Genomic DNA, 15,479 nt, shown 5'->3' on the forward strand with positions numbered 1-15,479 from the left:
TTCAACAAAGAGTACATACTATTTTCTCCCATGATTTATAGTCAATAACTGATAAACGACAAAAATATTGCTTAATGGCATGATTAAATATAATTATCCTATCCTATTTATAATACCTTTCTTTCTTCTCTTTCTTGTCCTTCTTTTTCTTCGGTTTGTGTGTTGGCTCCTTCTCGTCGGCGCTACTCGGAGGGGCACCACGTTTAGTTTTTTTTGAGCTCTTGTGTTTAACAACTTCTTCGTCAGATATGCATCCTTCCTCTGGAGTCAGTGATTTCTATAAAATTTTACATATTCATATCAAAAAGGACAAGTTTCCATACTGTATTTATATCTTAAATTGATAATTACAAAAAAAGTTCAGTTACTTTTCAAAGCCAAATTTTGATGAACCGTTACCAAGTCCAAGTCAGTGTCATTAGTTAGTTAAAATATCAGTTTTAGACTATTTTAATTTCATTTTTATTGACAGTTGCATAATCAAGATATTGTGGCCACCAAACGAAAGATAGGTTAATAATTATATATGTCTAATATTATGCATTAATCAATTTAAACAAGACGTCACGACAAATATCGAAAGAAATCTAAAGGAATCAATTTTGAAAAAATAAATGCCTTTTAATAAAATTCATAAAAACGTTTTCATTTTATAAAATAAATCCACGACCGTGCATGTGTGAGTCGCTCGTTGCGAATGCATAGAATACCTAGTCAAGTAAAAACTACATCACTGTTCGGTACCTACCTACTTATTAAAGTAATAATAATAATATGTGTTCAGTGATGCAGTCCAAGTCTTAAAAAAATCATTCACTTGAGCATAAACACAGAGCGAATGACATTAAAAAAGGCAAATGCTTCTTACATTGACACGAATTAAAGTTTATGCATAAAATGGCTTTTAAATTGCTCGATTCCAACAAAAAGCACATACATTGCAAAAATATTTTTTTATATTTAGCACCTGTATTTTTTTTTGAAACAGGGTGTAATATTTGCAATTTTTAAATTCAAATTATGAAATATGGAAAAAGAGTTTAATATCTTTATCTACACCCATGCTTTAAATCCTCTATTAAAGATTCTGAAACAGTTAGCTTATTGCCAACATTAAAACACCCAATGTTCTAATAACCATTACACCATCCAAATGAGTGTTGTAATGTTGTACTGAATTTCATAACAACACTCCCTATTTTTTTTTTCAATCCCTTCGTGCTCAAAGAGCTTTAACAGACAGCCACATTCTTATTGCTCGATGCATGGTATCTGTATGAATTTCAAAATAAGAACATTTTCGTTTACGCGCGATCCACACTACTAGAACGTCGCGCGCCGCAAAAAAAGTAGATATTCGAATCCCCGCCATTTTTCTTAGATATTTTTAATGTTTTGTTTACAAAAAATGAGCGATTCATTTTAAACGCTGCAAAAGAACATAATATTCAAGTGAATTTTAATTATTGCTCTACACAAAATGTAAACTACTATTAAAATAAATAATTATTTCATTAATACTTAGTTTATTTGTATATAATCAGTATTGGATGATATTAGGTTACTACTAGGACTGGCTGTTTTATTGTTAGCAGTTAAAAAAAATCATTTATTTCTGATATAACACTACAAAGCGATATATACATACTGCCGACAAACTGCGCAGCAGTTTGTCGGCAGTAATTCTCGTGTTTCGCAAATTATCAAATCAATATTATGTTTTTGTGTGTGACAATTTAATAGTCCCTACCAGTATTTCTTAAGTCTATTTATTATGGACATTGTGCTAAGTAGAACTTTCGCAATAAGTTTTTCAACTGATTTTTTGTTTTACAAATCGACAATTGTGACGCTATATGGGGGTTAATTCATTTAATAATGTAGGTATTACCCATTGCATGCTTCGCATACCGTAATAATTACAAATTTTAGGTACCACTAGCTTGTTTTTGTTAGATAGCCGAGTTGAGTAGGTATGCACTCTCTGTACTACGAATTTATTTATATCTCGATATTGTTCGATTATCGTTAATAATTTTACCTTTTTATCAATTGGAATAATATTACATATTTTAAACAAGCGTTCATAGTTCCCGTTAAGTTTGTTTTTTATATTTCTGTTCACTAAGAGCTTTAATGTTCTCATTTGCAAAGTTTTGATTTTATTTTTATTCGTAGTAAAAGTTAGTCCATAGCTACTCAATCCGTAACTAATTGTTGCCTCGACCAAAGAGTGATACAGGGTGTACAAAATATTTTTACTCACCGATGACTTTAAGTGATAAATTTTTCCCAATAACGGTGCGGAGTTTCGAACATACTGAGTTAACATGTGCATTCCATGAGAAATTTTTATCAACGGTGAGCCCCAGGTATTTATACGACGTTACCTGTTCCAACTGACTACATTGACATATTTGTGAGGAACTATGCAAGCAAGAGTAACTATGTCATATTATTTTAATTTTAATATCTTTATATTGACTATATGGTGAGAATATAAGCATACATTTTTTTCCATATTAATAATAATTCCATTGTCAATGGGCACATCCATTTATTAATATTATCAAAATCTTGTTGCATTATGGTTTGAATAATATTTGGGTCTCTACTACTATACAATAAACATGTGTCATCAGCATACATATATGCTTTACAATTTTTTATAACTTTGCTCATACTGTTCACATGAATAATATATCCTATCGGACCAAATATGGAGCCAGTTGGAACACCATTTAATACTGTACCTGGATCACTCTCTGCTCCAAGGTCATTTACTTTAAGTAGCCTGTTTTTTAAATAGTTTTGGAACCAGATTTTAATAGGCCCTCGTATACCGCACTCATCCATAGACTGCAATAAGGCGTCGTGCTCCAGCGTGTCAAAAGCCTTTTTAAAATCTATAAAAATAGCTACCACCAATTGTTTTTCGTTTAAAAAAGTATTAACATCATTAGTAAATGAAGTAAGCGCTGTTGTTGTACTTCTATTTGGTCTGAAACCATGTTGTATGTTCGATATTATATTATTATTATCCAGAAATGCTTTGCCGTGGGGTATCCGGCAGAGTAGAATAGACCTCCCTCACTCTTACCGAGGCGTCGTAAAAGCCGACTAAGGTATTTTGACGTCCGTAATATCATCAAGCTTTTGACGTCTCCGATCTTAGAGAAGGAAAACTTGAAATAAACCCGGTATTCTGTCCCGCCGCTTAGGGGCTGGCTGTCAAACCCCAAAGACATCATACAGCCTAACAAACAATTACCGTCGGGAACATGGCTGTAGGAAAAAATACTGTAACTGTACCCCAGGGGGGTACCGGCAGAGCTGGAGAATCCCCTCCTCCTCCTGTATCTGCAGGACGAGGCTGCTCCTCGTATTCTGGGGGGAGCAACCTAACAGCTGTAGGCGGCGACGATATTCGCCATACGTCACGCCAAAACCTAAGTCCAATTTGTTCTCACCGGGGCGGAAAGTGGGCATCGGAATGCCGTTTTGCGAATTTGAATGTTAGAGGAGGAATGAATGAGAAACTGGATGAAATTTACGAGTTAATGAATGAAAGAAAATTAGATGTGCTGTGTGTGAATGAGACAAAACGTAAAGGGAAAGAGATACTGACGCGCGGCCCGTTCACCGAAATATGGTCGGGAGTTCCAGATGAAGAACATGGCAGTAAAGGCGTCGGTATACTTCTTTCAGAGCGAATGTCAGAATGCATGCGAGATTATGAGTGCGTAAGTCCCCGCCTTATCTGGGTCCGACACCTCTATTTTTGGTAGGTGTATACGCTCCGGACTCTTCCCATAGTAAGGCGGTAAGAGAAGAATTTTGGGAACAAACGAGAGAGGTTTTGTTATTGCGTAAGTTGAATGAACGTATTGTCATGCTTGGAGATTTCAATGCAAGGGTTGGAGTGAAGCGTGATGGGTATGAAAATGTGCTTGGGACGTTTGGGGATAAGAGTGTGAATGACAACGGCGTATAGTTGTTAGATATATGTGTGGAGATGGGTCTGTCTGTGATGAATAGTGGTTTCAGCATAAGATGATACATATGTACACGTGGCAAAAGAAGGAAGGCAATGTTGTGTTAAGGAGTATGATAGATCTTGTGATAGTCGATGAAAGAATAAAAATGAAAGTAGTGGATACTAGAGCCTATCGTGGACCAGATGTCGGCACAGATCACTATTTGGTAATTAGCAGAATAAGTGGTTTGTTTAAGCGCTGGCGGCACAGATCAAAAGGGTCAACTACTGAATTAGAACGTATAAAAGTGGAAAGATTGAAAGATCAGCAAGTAAAAGAGATGTATAAAAAGCAATTGAGTGAACGGCTAGAAAAAAGCTGGAGTGATGTTAATGAGGAAAGTGGGAATGATGTATGGTCGGTATTTAAAACCAACATTATTAAATGTGCTGATGATGTATGCGGTGTGAGTAAAAGAAGGCGCAAGAAATGCCAAAATGCCGACTGGTGGGATGATGAAACTAGAAGAATGGTTGAGGAAAAGAAAAAAGCATGGCTGGATGTCTTGGCAATAGAAGCAACAAATAGAGCGAGTGGCGGTATGAATGAAGATAATGTTAAAGAAATCAAGGACAAATATAGATGCGTGAAAGCGAAAGTTAAAGAATGTATAGAGAAGAAAAGGAATGAGAAAAAGGTGAAATATAAGGAACAATTCGGCGCAAGTTTCCGAGATAATATAAAACTGTTTTGGAAACTCGTGAAAGAAGCGCGGGGAACAAATATAAATTCATCTATGAAACTGATTAGGAATGAACAAGGTGAGGTCATACATGAAGAAAGTATGATACTAGAGTGCTGGAAGAATTATTTTGAGAGCTTATACGAGAAAGATGTAAGTGAAAAAGAGCAAGAAGAGATAATAGATATGTTTGTGGACCCGAATGATGAAATAGGTTTGGATGAAATAATGAAAGCGTTAAGAGGTATGAGGTCGGGAAAGTCTGCTGGGTATGATCGAGTGACGACTGAAATGTTGAAGGCTGGCGATGGACTAATAGTGAGCCTGCTGCATCGCCTTTTTAATTTATGTTGGAAACAGGGCCAAGTTCCAGACGATTGGACGAAGGCAGTGATTGTCCCAATTTATAAAGGCAAAGGCTCGCAGCAGGAATGTCAAAATTATCGCGGGATCAGCCTTCTTAGTGTTGTTGGAAAAGTGTATGCCAGAATATTGATTGAAAGAGTAATGAATGTGACTAATGACAAGGTATGGGATGTGCAAGCGGGATTTCGGAAGGGAATGGGATGTACGGATCAAGTCTTTTCCTTACGATGCATCACTGAAAAATGTCTGGAAAAAAACCAGAAAGTATATTGCGCGTTCATAGACTTGGAAAAGGCATATATATGATAGGGTGAATAGAAAGGAATTATGGAAGGTCTTATCTATGTATGGGGTGGACAATTTTCTGATAAGGGCTCTGAAATCTCTGTACAGGGATTCTCAAGCCTGTGTTCGTGTTAATGGTGCCTATACGGGCTGGTTTGATATCTCCAAAGGTGTCAGACAGGGTTGTGTAGCGTCGCCTTGGTTGTTCAACCTATTCATGGATAGATGCATGAATGATGTGAGAGAAATGCAATGTGGAATCAATATGGAAGGGTTGTGTGTTAAGTGCCTCTTGTACGCCGATGATCAAGTCATTTTTTCATCATCGGTAAATGAGTTGCAACAAATGATTGACTGTTTGAGCGGGAGCTTTAAAGAGAGAGGTTTGAAAGTAAATGCAAGAAAGACGAAAGTGATGGTATTTGAGAAGGATGAAAGGTTGACTGAGTGTACTATCACGATTGAAGATGAAAGGGTAGAACAAGTTACAGAATTCGTATATTTGGGTAGCATGTTTACAAGAGACGGAAGATATCAAGGTGATATTGAAAGGAGAGTGACTGCGGGAAATTGTGTGAATGGAGCGCTGCATGCCTTTATAAACGGTAAGACTGTGCCAATAGAAGCGCGAATGGCTGTACATAATGGGGTGCTTGTCGCCACGTTAATGTATGGAAGTGAGAGTTGGGTATGGCAGAAGAAGCATAAAAGCAGAATTAACGCAGTTGAGATGTGATCACTGCGTAGTATGTGTGGGGTAAGACTGACTGATAGAATTCCGAATGCGTTAATACGAGCGCGCTGTGGTTTGAAAGAGGATGTTGTGACAAGGACTGAAAAAGGAATGCTTAAATGGTTTGGACACGTGGAGCGAATGAGTGAAGAAAGAATGACGCATCAAATATATAAGGCAAGTGTGTGTGGGCGAGCCGGTCGCGGGAGACCTCGTAGAACATTCGTCGATCAAATTGGGGACGTTTTGAGAAAAGGAGAGGTCCGAAGCACCCGCAACCGGCGAGCATGTATGAAAAGAGTAATGAATGTAGAGGAAGCGCGTGAGGTTTGTAAGGATAGAAGCAAATGGCATTATATTGTCTCTGCCTACCCCGACAGGAACAATGCGTGAGTATGTGTGCGTGTGTGTGTGTAAATGCTACTAATTGGCCGACAATGACATTTTCTGTAATTTTATTTATTGTGTTTAGGATTGCAATAGGTCTGTAATTTGTATAGTCTGTATGTAGTCCTTGTTTGTGAATTGGTCTAATTAATGACAGTTTTAACTCTTCTGCGTACATTCCTTTCTTACTGCTTAGATTGATAAAATAAAGTAAGCTTACTGTTTCAGAATCTTTAAGAGGATTCATATTATGGGTATAGATAAAGTCTTGTATGCAACTGTTGATAATTAGGTATTAAAACACTCATGTGATGTGTTTTAATACCCCTTATTACACAACAGTTGCATAAATAACTATTACAGACATAATTAATGACAATCATAGTGATTTAATATTATTGTTAGCATTTGGTTCATTGACTAGTGTAATAGTCTAGTATTATATCTTTATTGAATTAATATACCTTAGTAGATACTGTTATTGATTGTTTCCTACACTCATGCTTTAAATCCTCTGTTAAAGATTTTCGAATAGATGTCCTAATAACTACTACAACATCCAAACGAGTGTTGTAATGAAGTTCAGTACAACATTATAGCATCCGATTTCATAATAACATTCCTTTGGATGATATTATGATTAATGACTGGCTTTTGTAATGTTAGCTGTAAGCTAACTGCTGATAAAGTTTTGAATGCAACTGTTGATAATTAGGTATTAAAACACTCATGTGATACTATTATTACAAACATAAGAAAAAACATATATATTAAGAATAAACATAAACCCACATTCGTGTGTTAATACCCCTTCTTACACAACCGTTGCATAAATAACTAACTATTATTATACAACAGTTACATAAATAACTATTATTACACAACAGTTACATAAATAACTATTATTATACGACAGTTGAATAAATAACTATTATTATACGACAGTTCAATCAATAACCATAATTACATAACACAACAATGTGCTTACCGGTGGAGGTGAATGTTTCTTGCTCTTCTTTTTGGATTTTTTGTGCTTTCGCGTTTCATCTGAGGAATGCGAGTGAGGCGAGGCCCGCGCGGGCTCGGGCGGCGGAGACGGGCTCGGAGTGGGGGTGGGGGTCGGAGTGTGCGACGGAGAGCGCACCTCGCCCTTCTCACTGGCGTCATCGCGCGGGGGCTTGCGGAGACTGGGGCCGCGCGACCCGGGGGGCGTCGGCGACCGAGACTTAAATTAGTCATAAAAAGTCAAATTCAAAATAATTCATATTGTGTTCGGAAACAGCATTCAAATCAAATCAAAATCAGTTTATTCACGTAGGTCACGGAAATGACACTTATGAATGTCAAAAAAAAAATATATTTTTCTTATTGAATCTACCGCTACTTCGTAAAGGGTTGAGCTAATGAGAAGAAGTAGCAAGAAATTCATAGCCACTCTTTTATATCAAGATTTACATTTACATCGAGAGAGATTTACATTAGAAGTAAAAGCGCGTACACCTTAAAGGCCGGCAACGCTCCTGTGATTCCTCTGGTGTTGCAAGAGATTGTGGGCGGCGGTGATCACTTAACACCAGGTGACCCGTACGCTCGTTTGTCCTCCTATTCCGTAAAAAAAAAGGAAGAGAGTGGCATAAAAATAATAAAAACAGACCTTTTTTTATGAAAATACGGGACGAGACGAGCAGGACGTTCAGCTGATGGTAATTCATATGCCCTGCCCATTACAATGCAGTACCGCTCCGGATTCTTAAAAAGCCCAAAATTTCTGACCGGAACTACAATTGCGCTCGTCACCTTGAGACATAAGATGTTAAGTCTCATTGGCCAGTAATTTCACTAGCTACGGCGCCCTTCAGATCGAAACACAGTAATGTTTGCACGTTACTGGTAATACCTTTACGTTGATTAATACGAAATAACAGTATTTTTATAGTTAAACATCATGTAGCTTATTATAGTGATACTAAAAAAATAACTTATAAAATTATATTAAAGATATGAAACTCACAATAGATGAGGAATGAGACCGCTTCTTTTTCTTGGCTCGTTTGGCTTTCTTTGGTTTCGGATGGTGATAGTGCATGCAACTTTCCTCTTGTTCCACTTGGAAATCCTAAAATTATCAAATTAGTATCAAAGTACTTTCGTGTAATTAATTAACTACAATATGTTTCATTTGAATATTAGAACACGTTTAGATATCATGTTATAGTTAGTTAAACGTCGATTATATCCTGCAATTTCTCAAGACCAAACTCGAGATACCATTATGACACCACACCCGTCTGGGAAATAGGAGTGAAGACCTTCAACAAAAGTATATCAAGAGACTGTCTTAAATTGTGCTGTGAAACATCTTAGCAATAATAAGCTTTTTAAAATGTTTCTTGGACTCTCCAGCAAGACTGCAATAGCTCAGATTTACAAATTATGTTCAGTTTTAGAAGACATGGTTTGCTCTAAACAATACACCAACATTGCACAAGTAATCTTTCGTGGTCAGACAGATAAAAGACCTGCTTTAATAGTAGTCATTTCAAAAAGTTCACACAATATCTACAATAAATGAATTTTTTATTTGTAAGAGAACTTATAGATAAACAAGGCATTTTGTTTTGCCTTGTTTCAGAAGGTATATCTCTAATTAATTAATTATCATCTTTAAAAGAAATAGCTACTTTATCTGCCCGCTACTAAGATTCCTTTTAAATCGTAAACAGTTCGCAGCGGCGGTTGACTAATAACACATTGATAAATTTGTAAACACACACTGCAACCTACTCGTATTTACTTATTGAGTACCTGTACTTACTGCTATGTGGACTTTCGCAAAGCATTTGACACGGTCATATGGACACACCTTTGGAAGATACTTGCAGAAATGGGTGTACCACCCCATTTAATAGTTCTGTTGAGGAGGTTGTATGAGAACGGTACTGCAGCGGTACGAGTGGATGATACCCTTTCAAGCGAATTCAAGACTGAAGCCGGTGTACGACAAGGATGCATCTTATCGCCATTACTCTTTAACATCTACACAGAGTATATTATGCGCATTGTCTTGGAAGATTGGAACAAAGGAATATCTGTTGGGGGACGCGTGATAAATAACCTCAGATACGCTGATGATACTACCCTTCTCGCACAGACTAGAGAAGATATGGAAAATTTTCTAAACCGTCTAGAAAGTACCAGTCTCCAATTCGGACTTACTATTAACCGAGACAAGACGAAGGTGATGATAGTAGACCGGGCCGAACAAATTGGAACCAACGTACCCTATATAGCCAACTGTGAAGTGGTACAGAACTATATTTATCTGGGTTCTACTATATCAAGTACTGGAGGATGTGGCGACGAGATCAGACGACGGTGTGCCATCACCAGGTCTGCAGTGGAACAACTGGGACAGATTTGGAGGGACAGGAGGATTACCAAGAAGACTAGAGTCAGATTGACGAAATGCCTTGTGTTTCCAATCTTGGTCTCTGAGACTGCAGGACCGCCGTAAAATCGATGCATTGGAGATGTGGTGCTGGAGACGCCTCCTAAAGATCCCGTGAACGGCATTTCGCACCAATGTATCCATCCTCAAAGAGCTTCGTATTAAAGACAGATTATCGTCAATTGTGCAACTAAGAATACTGAAGTTCTTTGGTCAAATCTCTAGAAATGAGAACTCGATGGAGAGACTGGTAGTTCAGGGCCAGGTGGAAGGCAAGAGAGCACGCGGTCGATCGCCAACCCGCTGGATAGACGCCATCATAAAGGCTACTGAGTCCACCATAGTCCAGTGTACTCGCAACGCCATTAACCGTCAGAAATGGAAGCACATCGCCAGGAGATCTACCCTCAGAAAGGATATTGACCCACCGAACACCCCACCATGTACCTCGTCAGCGCAACCACGACCACACTGACAAGAGTGTCCGACTAAGAAGAAGACCTGTACTTACCACTCTGAGGCGCAAAAATCTCACAAAGTCAAAGCTACTTTACTACGTGCACAATGACAGAAGAAAGAATAACCTACGAACACTGTCCAAGCAGGTACCTAGGTGTAATTTTGACATTTGTTTATTTATCTAAAACTTTTGTCACCATGCTTAAGAAGACTTTTTCTCCAACCAAAAAACAAAGAAAAGAAAATGTATGATTGGAATAAAAACGGTACATTTGTTTCATTGAAAGATTGACGACAGACAGAATGACTGCCTCGATGATCCCACGCATGTTTTCGCACCTAAAGCAGGAAACGTCGACCTTTCCAATACCTCCATCATCCAATCATCGCACGTGACGCATCGTGTGTGGCAAAAATGTGAAATTATATACATCCTTCTCTAACTAATGTAAACTTCTGTAAAATCCTGAAAATCTCGGGAATGATCTAGAAAGTCCGAAATGATGAGTACAATTGATGAAATTGATGCGAAACGGTTTAGAAAATTCTAAAAATTACTGAAATGATCTGGGAAGTTCCAAAATGCCTGCAACTCATAATAATAATCAAAAATGCGATGTAAATTAACCCGAGCAACGCCGGGTTTCGCTGCTAGTAATAAATATTATAATACAAGCAATGGTGAATAATAAAACCTTATATATTCTTATCCTGTCATCTTCTCTGGGTATTGCGACGAACTCGGGCGCAGACAAATCTAATTTGCCCTTCACTTCGCTCCAAGATAGCTGGTGGTTTATGTTAGCGCTACTCAACGCCCACTTGAAGGAGCTCTCTAACTTCTTCTGAACCTTGGACTCCTCTTTCTGTTTTTCCTTGTTCCTAGCTTCAGCCTGGAGATTTAAATATTATATTCTTACTAATTATAAGGATGTATGAGTGTATTATAGAATTTAAATTGACATGAAATACGACTATATTTTTAACTTTCCTTTAAAAAACTAAGCAACATATTTATTTTGCTGTATTATCACTACATATTATAAAAAAAGTCCGCCTCCGCGTCTGTCTGTTCGCGATAAACTCAAAAACTACTGCATCTATTTTCATACTGTTTTCATCAATGGATAGCGTGGTTTTCAAGGAAGGTTTTAAGTATATAATTGTTAAGTTTTTGTAAACATTAACGATATTTTTTGGATGTGTCGGAAAAAAATAAGCCGTCTGAGAGCTTTGAACGTAATATTATTTATGGTGGAAAAGTCCATGATGGCATATTTCTATCTATGAACGATAACATACAAATATCCATTTTAATGATTTAAAAGTTAAAAAATAAATAATATTCTAAAAGCGGTAGTATAAAATACTGTACCAAAACATTTTTGTTTAATTTTTAACTCATTAACTTTGATAACATATTTCAGATGGCTATAGACTACATTATACCCAAATACTTACATTTTTTTTCTATTAACAGAATACCGTCTGTTATAATTATATTAAAAGGTTAAACAATTACTACAAATAATCTTGAAATTACCTTTTCAAGTAAAGAGTTATATGTCAGTTTCACATTGCCCGCATCTAGTGAGGCCGACTTGCTGTCTTCACACACTACAGTAGCAAACTCTTCAAAACTGGTGTCCACTTTCACTTCAAATTGTTTATCTTTCAGAATTTCCTTAATTACTTTCTTCTCGTCGTGGAAGCGGGCCTTCAAGTTCTCTACATAGAACTTAAAAAGATCCAGCGGTGTCGAGCCGTTTTGACCTGATCAGTACAATTTATACATGGTTATGATATTCATTGCAATGACGTAACATTCAAAGAACATGGAAATATTACAGTGTAATCTATCAATGTAAGCTCTAAAAATAACAAAGAGTGGTAATTAAAATTAAAACAAAAATATCTGTTAAATCAATTCAATACAATAGAATGGCAGTGGGTTGCTAAATACACTATTAAAAAACAAAATTCAAGTCGGTTTAGCCATCTCTGAGATTAGCGTGCACAGATAAAAGAGACTAGAATTGTAAAGTTTAGTTTTTCGCCTCCGTAAGCACACTACGTGTAAATTGTTGTTAGATAAATTATTTATGTACTGGCAGCCATGCCAGTAATAGTCATATTCTATAAAATCGTATAACTATAATTAAATACATAGCTTGCTAATGCTTCTAAGGTACTAGGGTACTTTTCAAAGATACAAAAATAAATCTGAATTGTAATAGTTATTTATGCAACTGATGTGTAATAAGGGGTTAATGAAACACGAATGTGGGTTGATAATAGTATCACATGAGTGTTTTAATACCTTATAATTAACAGTTGCATTCAAGACTTTATCTACACCCATAATATGAATCCTCTATAAAAGATTCTGAAACAGTTAGCTTACTGCTAACATTAAAAAGCCAGTCTTAGTAACCATAAAATGATCCAAAGGAGTGTTATTATGAAAACGGATGATATTATGTTGTACTGAATTTGGATTTGGATGATGTAATGGTTATTAGGACATTGTGTGTTTTTATGTTGGCAATAAGCTTACTAACTAATCTTTGATAGAGGATTTAAAGCATGGGTGTAGATAAAAGAAATAAATAAATAATAGTTGTGGCAGTGTACTTACCCCCTTATTCATAATAGTCTGCTAACTTAAAGCATTGCTAATTCTCACTCTGTCTTCTTCTATTAACCTAAGTCAGAATGAGAAAAAACACTCCTAAGCGGCTGTTTATAAAGTTAGCGGACCATTATGAATAAGGGGGTTAATGTTTACTGTAAAGGAAGAAAAATGCACAAGCCTGGTTATTTTTGACAAGCAAACTGACATTGTATTCTTACCAAGCATAGCGGAGAACCTCATGTCAGCTGATATGACCGGATACAGCTCCACCCACAGAGACATTGACGTCAATTTGCCTTCTTCGTGCAGGCCATCTAGTAGAGCCTGAACATTAAGAGATGTCATCTATAAATATATAATGAAAATGGTCTTTGTTTGAGACTCAATAACGCCTAAACCACTGATCGTATCGACATGAAAGTACGACCATTCGATGCGAAATTTATCCTAGATGGTTTATGGCTACTCTTTTTTTATTGTGTTTGTAATAAGAAGAATAAAAAATAATTTATTTCCTTTTGAAATTCGCCCAGTGAAGCGGGCAGGAACGGCTAGTAATGCACAAAGACAACGTTACGTATGTATCGTTTTATTCAAAGTTAACATATTTATGGCCCAATCACAACACAGCTGTGCTGTTATAAGGCCAAGACCCCACTGCTTGATTCTGAGGGTACTTGTTTTTTTTGACAAAAATAATTTTAAATTAACGTTAAGGGCGTATGAAATGTATTAGCAATAGGTTACCTATAAAAAATGGCCGCATTTAAATATAATTAATATTAGTAAAGCCAATTTTAAAGGAAATTGTGTAAAGAAAACAAAAAAATATGGTTGACAGCTCTCAGGCTGCATTTGGTCCCCCAACCACGGTCAGCGCTCACGTCGATCGAGCGTAGCGCGAACCATACGCGGGGACCATGTTGAGTTAAATGCTCGGCTGACAGCAAACATGATGAACACGACATACCAAAATTTATGACCCATGCATGACTCACCAGAAAGTTATCCCTGTTCTTTCTCTGTTGCCGTTTATTTCTTTTCTTCACTTGCTCCTTCTCTTGAGCGTACTCAGCTTCAAGATTTCGTATATGTTGTTCAAATACTGAAAAATACAATCACTCTTGTGTAATATTTGATATTATTGAAATATTTTTTTAAAATAATTTTCAGTACAATTATTTACAATAACCTTATTGGTTAATTAAAGTACCAAAGAAACTAATAATGCTTCTTTGTCACTTTAATTCAATTTTCATTAAAAATTAAGAATGTTGAATTATTGTATTTTGTGTATAACTTTGAATAAAAAAAACAATATAACAAACCTATAAGGGCGTCTTCTTTATCCATCCCCAGTAAACTTACATCATTCTTGAAAGCAGAATTTTCCAGAAGCAGAACTTGAGCTTCACTCCATGTGCTACTGTATGTTATTTCACTCATATTTTCCAATACCTAAATACAATTTAATAGGATTCAATAAGGCAAGGTTCGTAAGTATCAAAAAATTTCACAAGTATATGTAGTAGGTTTTACTACTACTAGTTCAAAATTAACTACATAATATTTATACATTTAATATATTACTAAAAAAGACGACTATATTGTCTAGTGCATAGGTTCTCAACGTGGGCGATAACGCCCCCTTGTGGGCGTTTGAAACTTTCAGGGGGGCAGTAGGAGACCTTGAGAAAATTAGGGGCATTGAGATGGCGCAGATGGGGCGTGGGTAGATTAAAAAATATAGTCTAAAAAGGCAAAAAAATATATACGAAAATACTCTAGAAAAAAACATATTCTCAAAATGGGCGGTGAGCAAAATGAGGTTGATATTCTATGGTTTAGTGTCTATATTTTTACACTACACTTTCAATTAATAATGTATTTAATGTAAATCATAAAAACATAATTATAAACCAACACATTTCATTTTCCCAAAAACAAGAGTGTATTGGACTCGTAAAACATTTTTCGGGTGAATATAAACACTAAGGGATGTGTGTAATTACTGTACTGACAGGAATATTAAGGCCGTTTAATTATACCTTAGCGAACTTTAAAATGTATGTATTATCAAGATTAATTATTATGAGAATAATATCCCAAATATACTAATTGACAATGAAAAAAGTTTAAGAATAATGTTTAATCAAACGATATTGAGGACAAAAGCGCTGTTATACCACATACAAAACTTATCATTACACTTGATCAAATATATAGTCTTACCTGGGCCAACATTTTCATGTTACGCTTTTTAAGCGCCTTGGCTTCCTCCTTCTCCCGTTTGGCAATACTAAATATACAGTCCTCGTAAATATCCCGTCTATCCGATTCGGGAACACAACGCCAGATCTATATGACAGCATTCATTAGTTTCAGATAACATGTTAGATACCTCTACGTCAGGGGTGCTCAAACGGTCGATCGGGAGTGCTTTTTGA

At 36.4% G+C, this 15,479-nt stretch overlaps 1 protein-coding gene across 2 annotated transcripts in view; it reads right to left on the bottom strand.

Annotated features, from left to right (window-relative positions):
- The window catches only part of LOC126971566 (pre-mRNA-processing factor 40 homolog B), a 31,305-nt gene that overhangs the window by 1,739 nt on the left and 14,087 nt on the right, over window positions 1–15,479 (bottom strand). For both annotated transcript variants that reach the window (XM_050817871.1, XM_050817872.1), the window contains exons 9-17: window positions 15,265–15,390; window positions 14,361–14,490; window positions 14,031–14,137; window positions 13,251–13,356; window positions 11,941–12,170; window positions 11,093–11,290; window positions 8,502–8,606; window positions 7,479–7,715; window positions 117–277 (exon numbers count right to left, since the gene is read on the bottom strand). In XM_050817871.1, coding sequence (XP_050673828.1) covers window positions 117–277; window positions 7,479–7,715; window positions 8,502–8,606; window positions 11,093–11,290; window positions 11,941–12,170; window positions 13,251–13,356; window positions 14,031–14,137; window positions 14,361–14,490; window positions 15,265–15,390 — 1,400 coding nt within the window. The remainder of the gene's footprint in view (window positions 1–116; window positions 278–7,478; window positions 7,716–8,501; window positions 8,607–11,092; window positions 11,291–11,940; window positions 12,171–13,250; window positions 13,357–14,030; window positions 14,138–14,360; window positions 14,491–15,264; window positions 15,391–15,479) is intronic.

The sequence above is a fragment of the Leptidea sinapis genome, chromosome 24 (genome assembly GCF_905404315.1).
Source record: "Leptidea sinapis chromosome 24, ilLepSina1.1, whole genome shotgun sequence".
NCBI lineage: Eukaryota > Metazoa > Arthropoda > Insecta > Lepidoptera > Pieridae > Leptidea > Leptidea sinapis.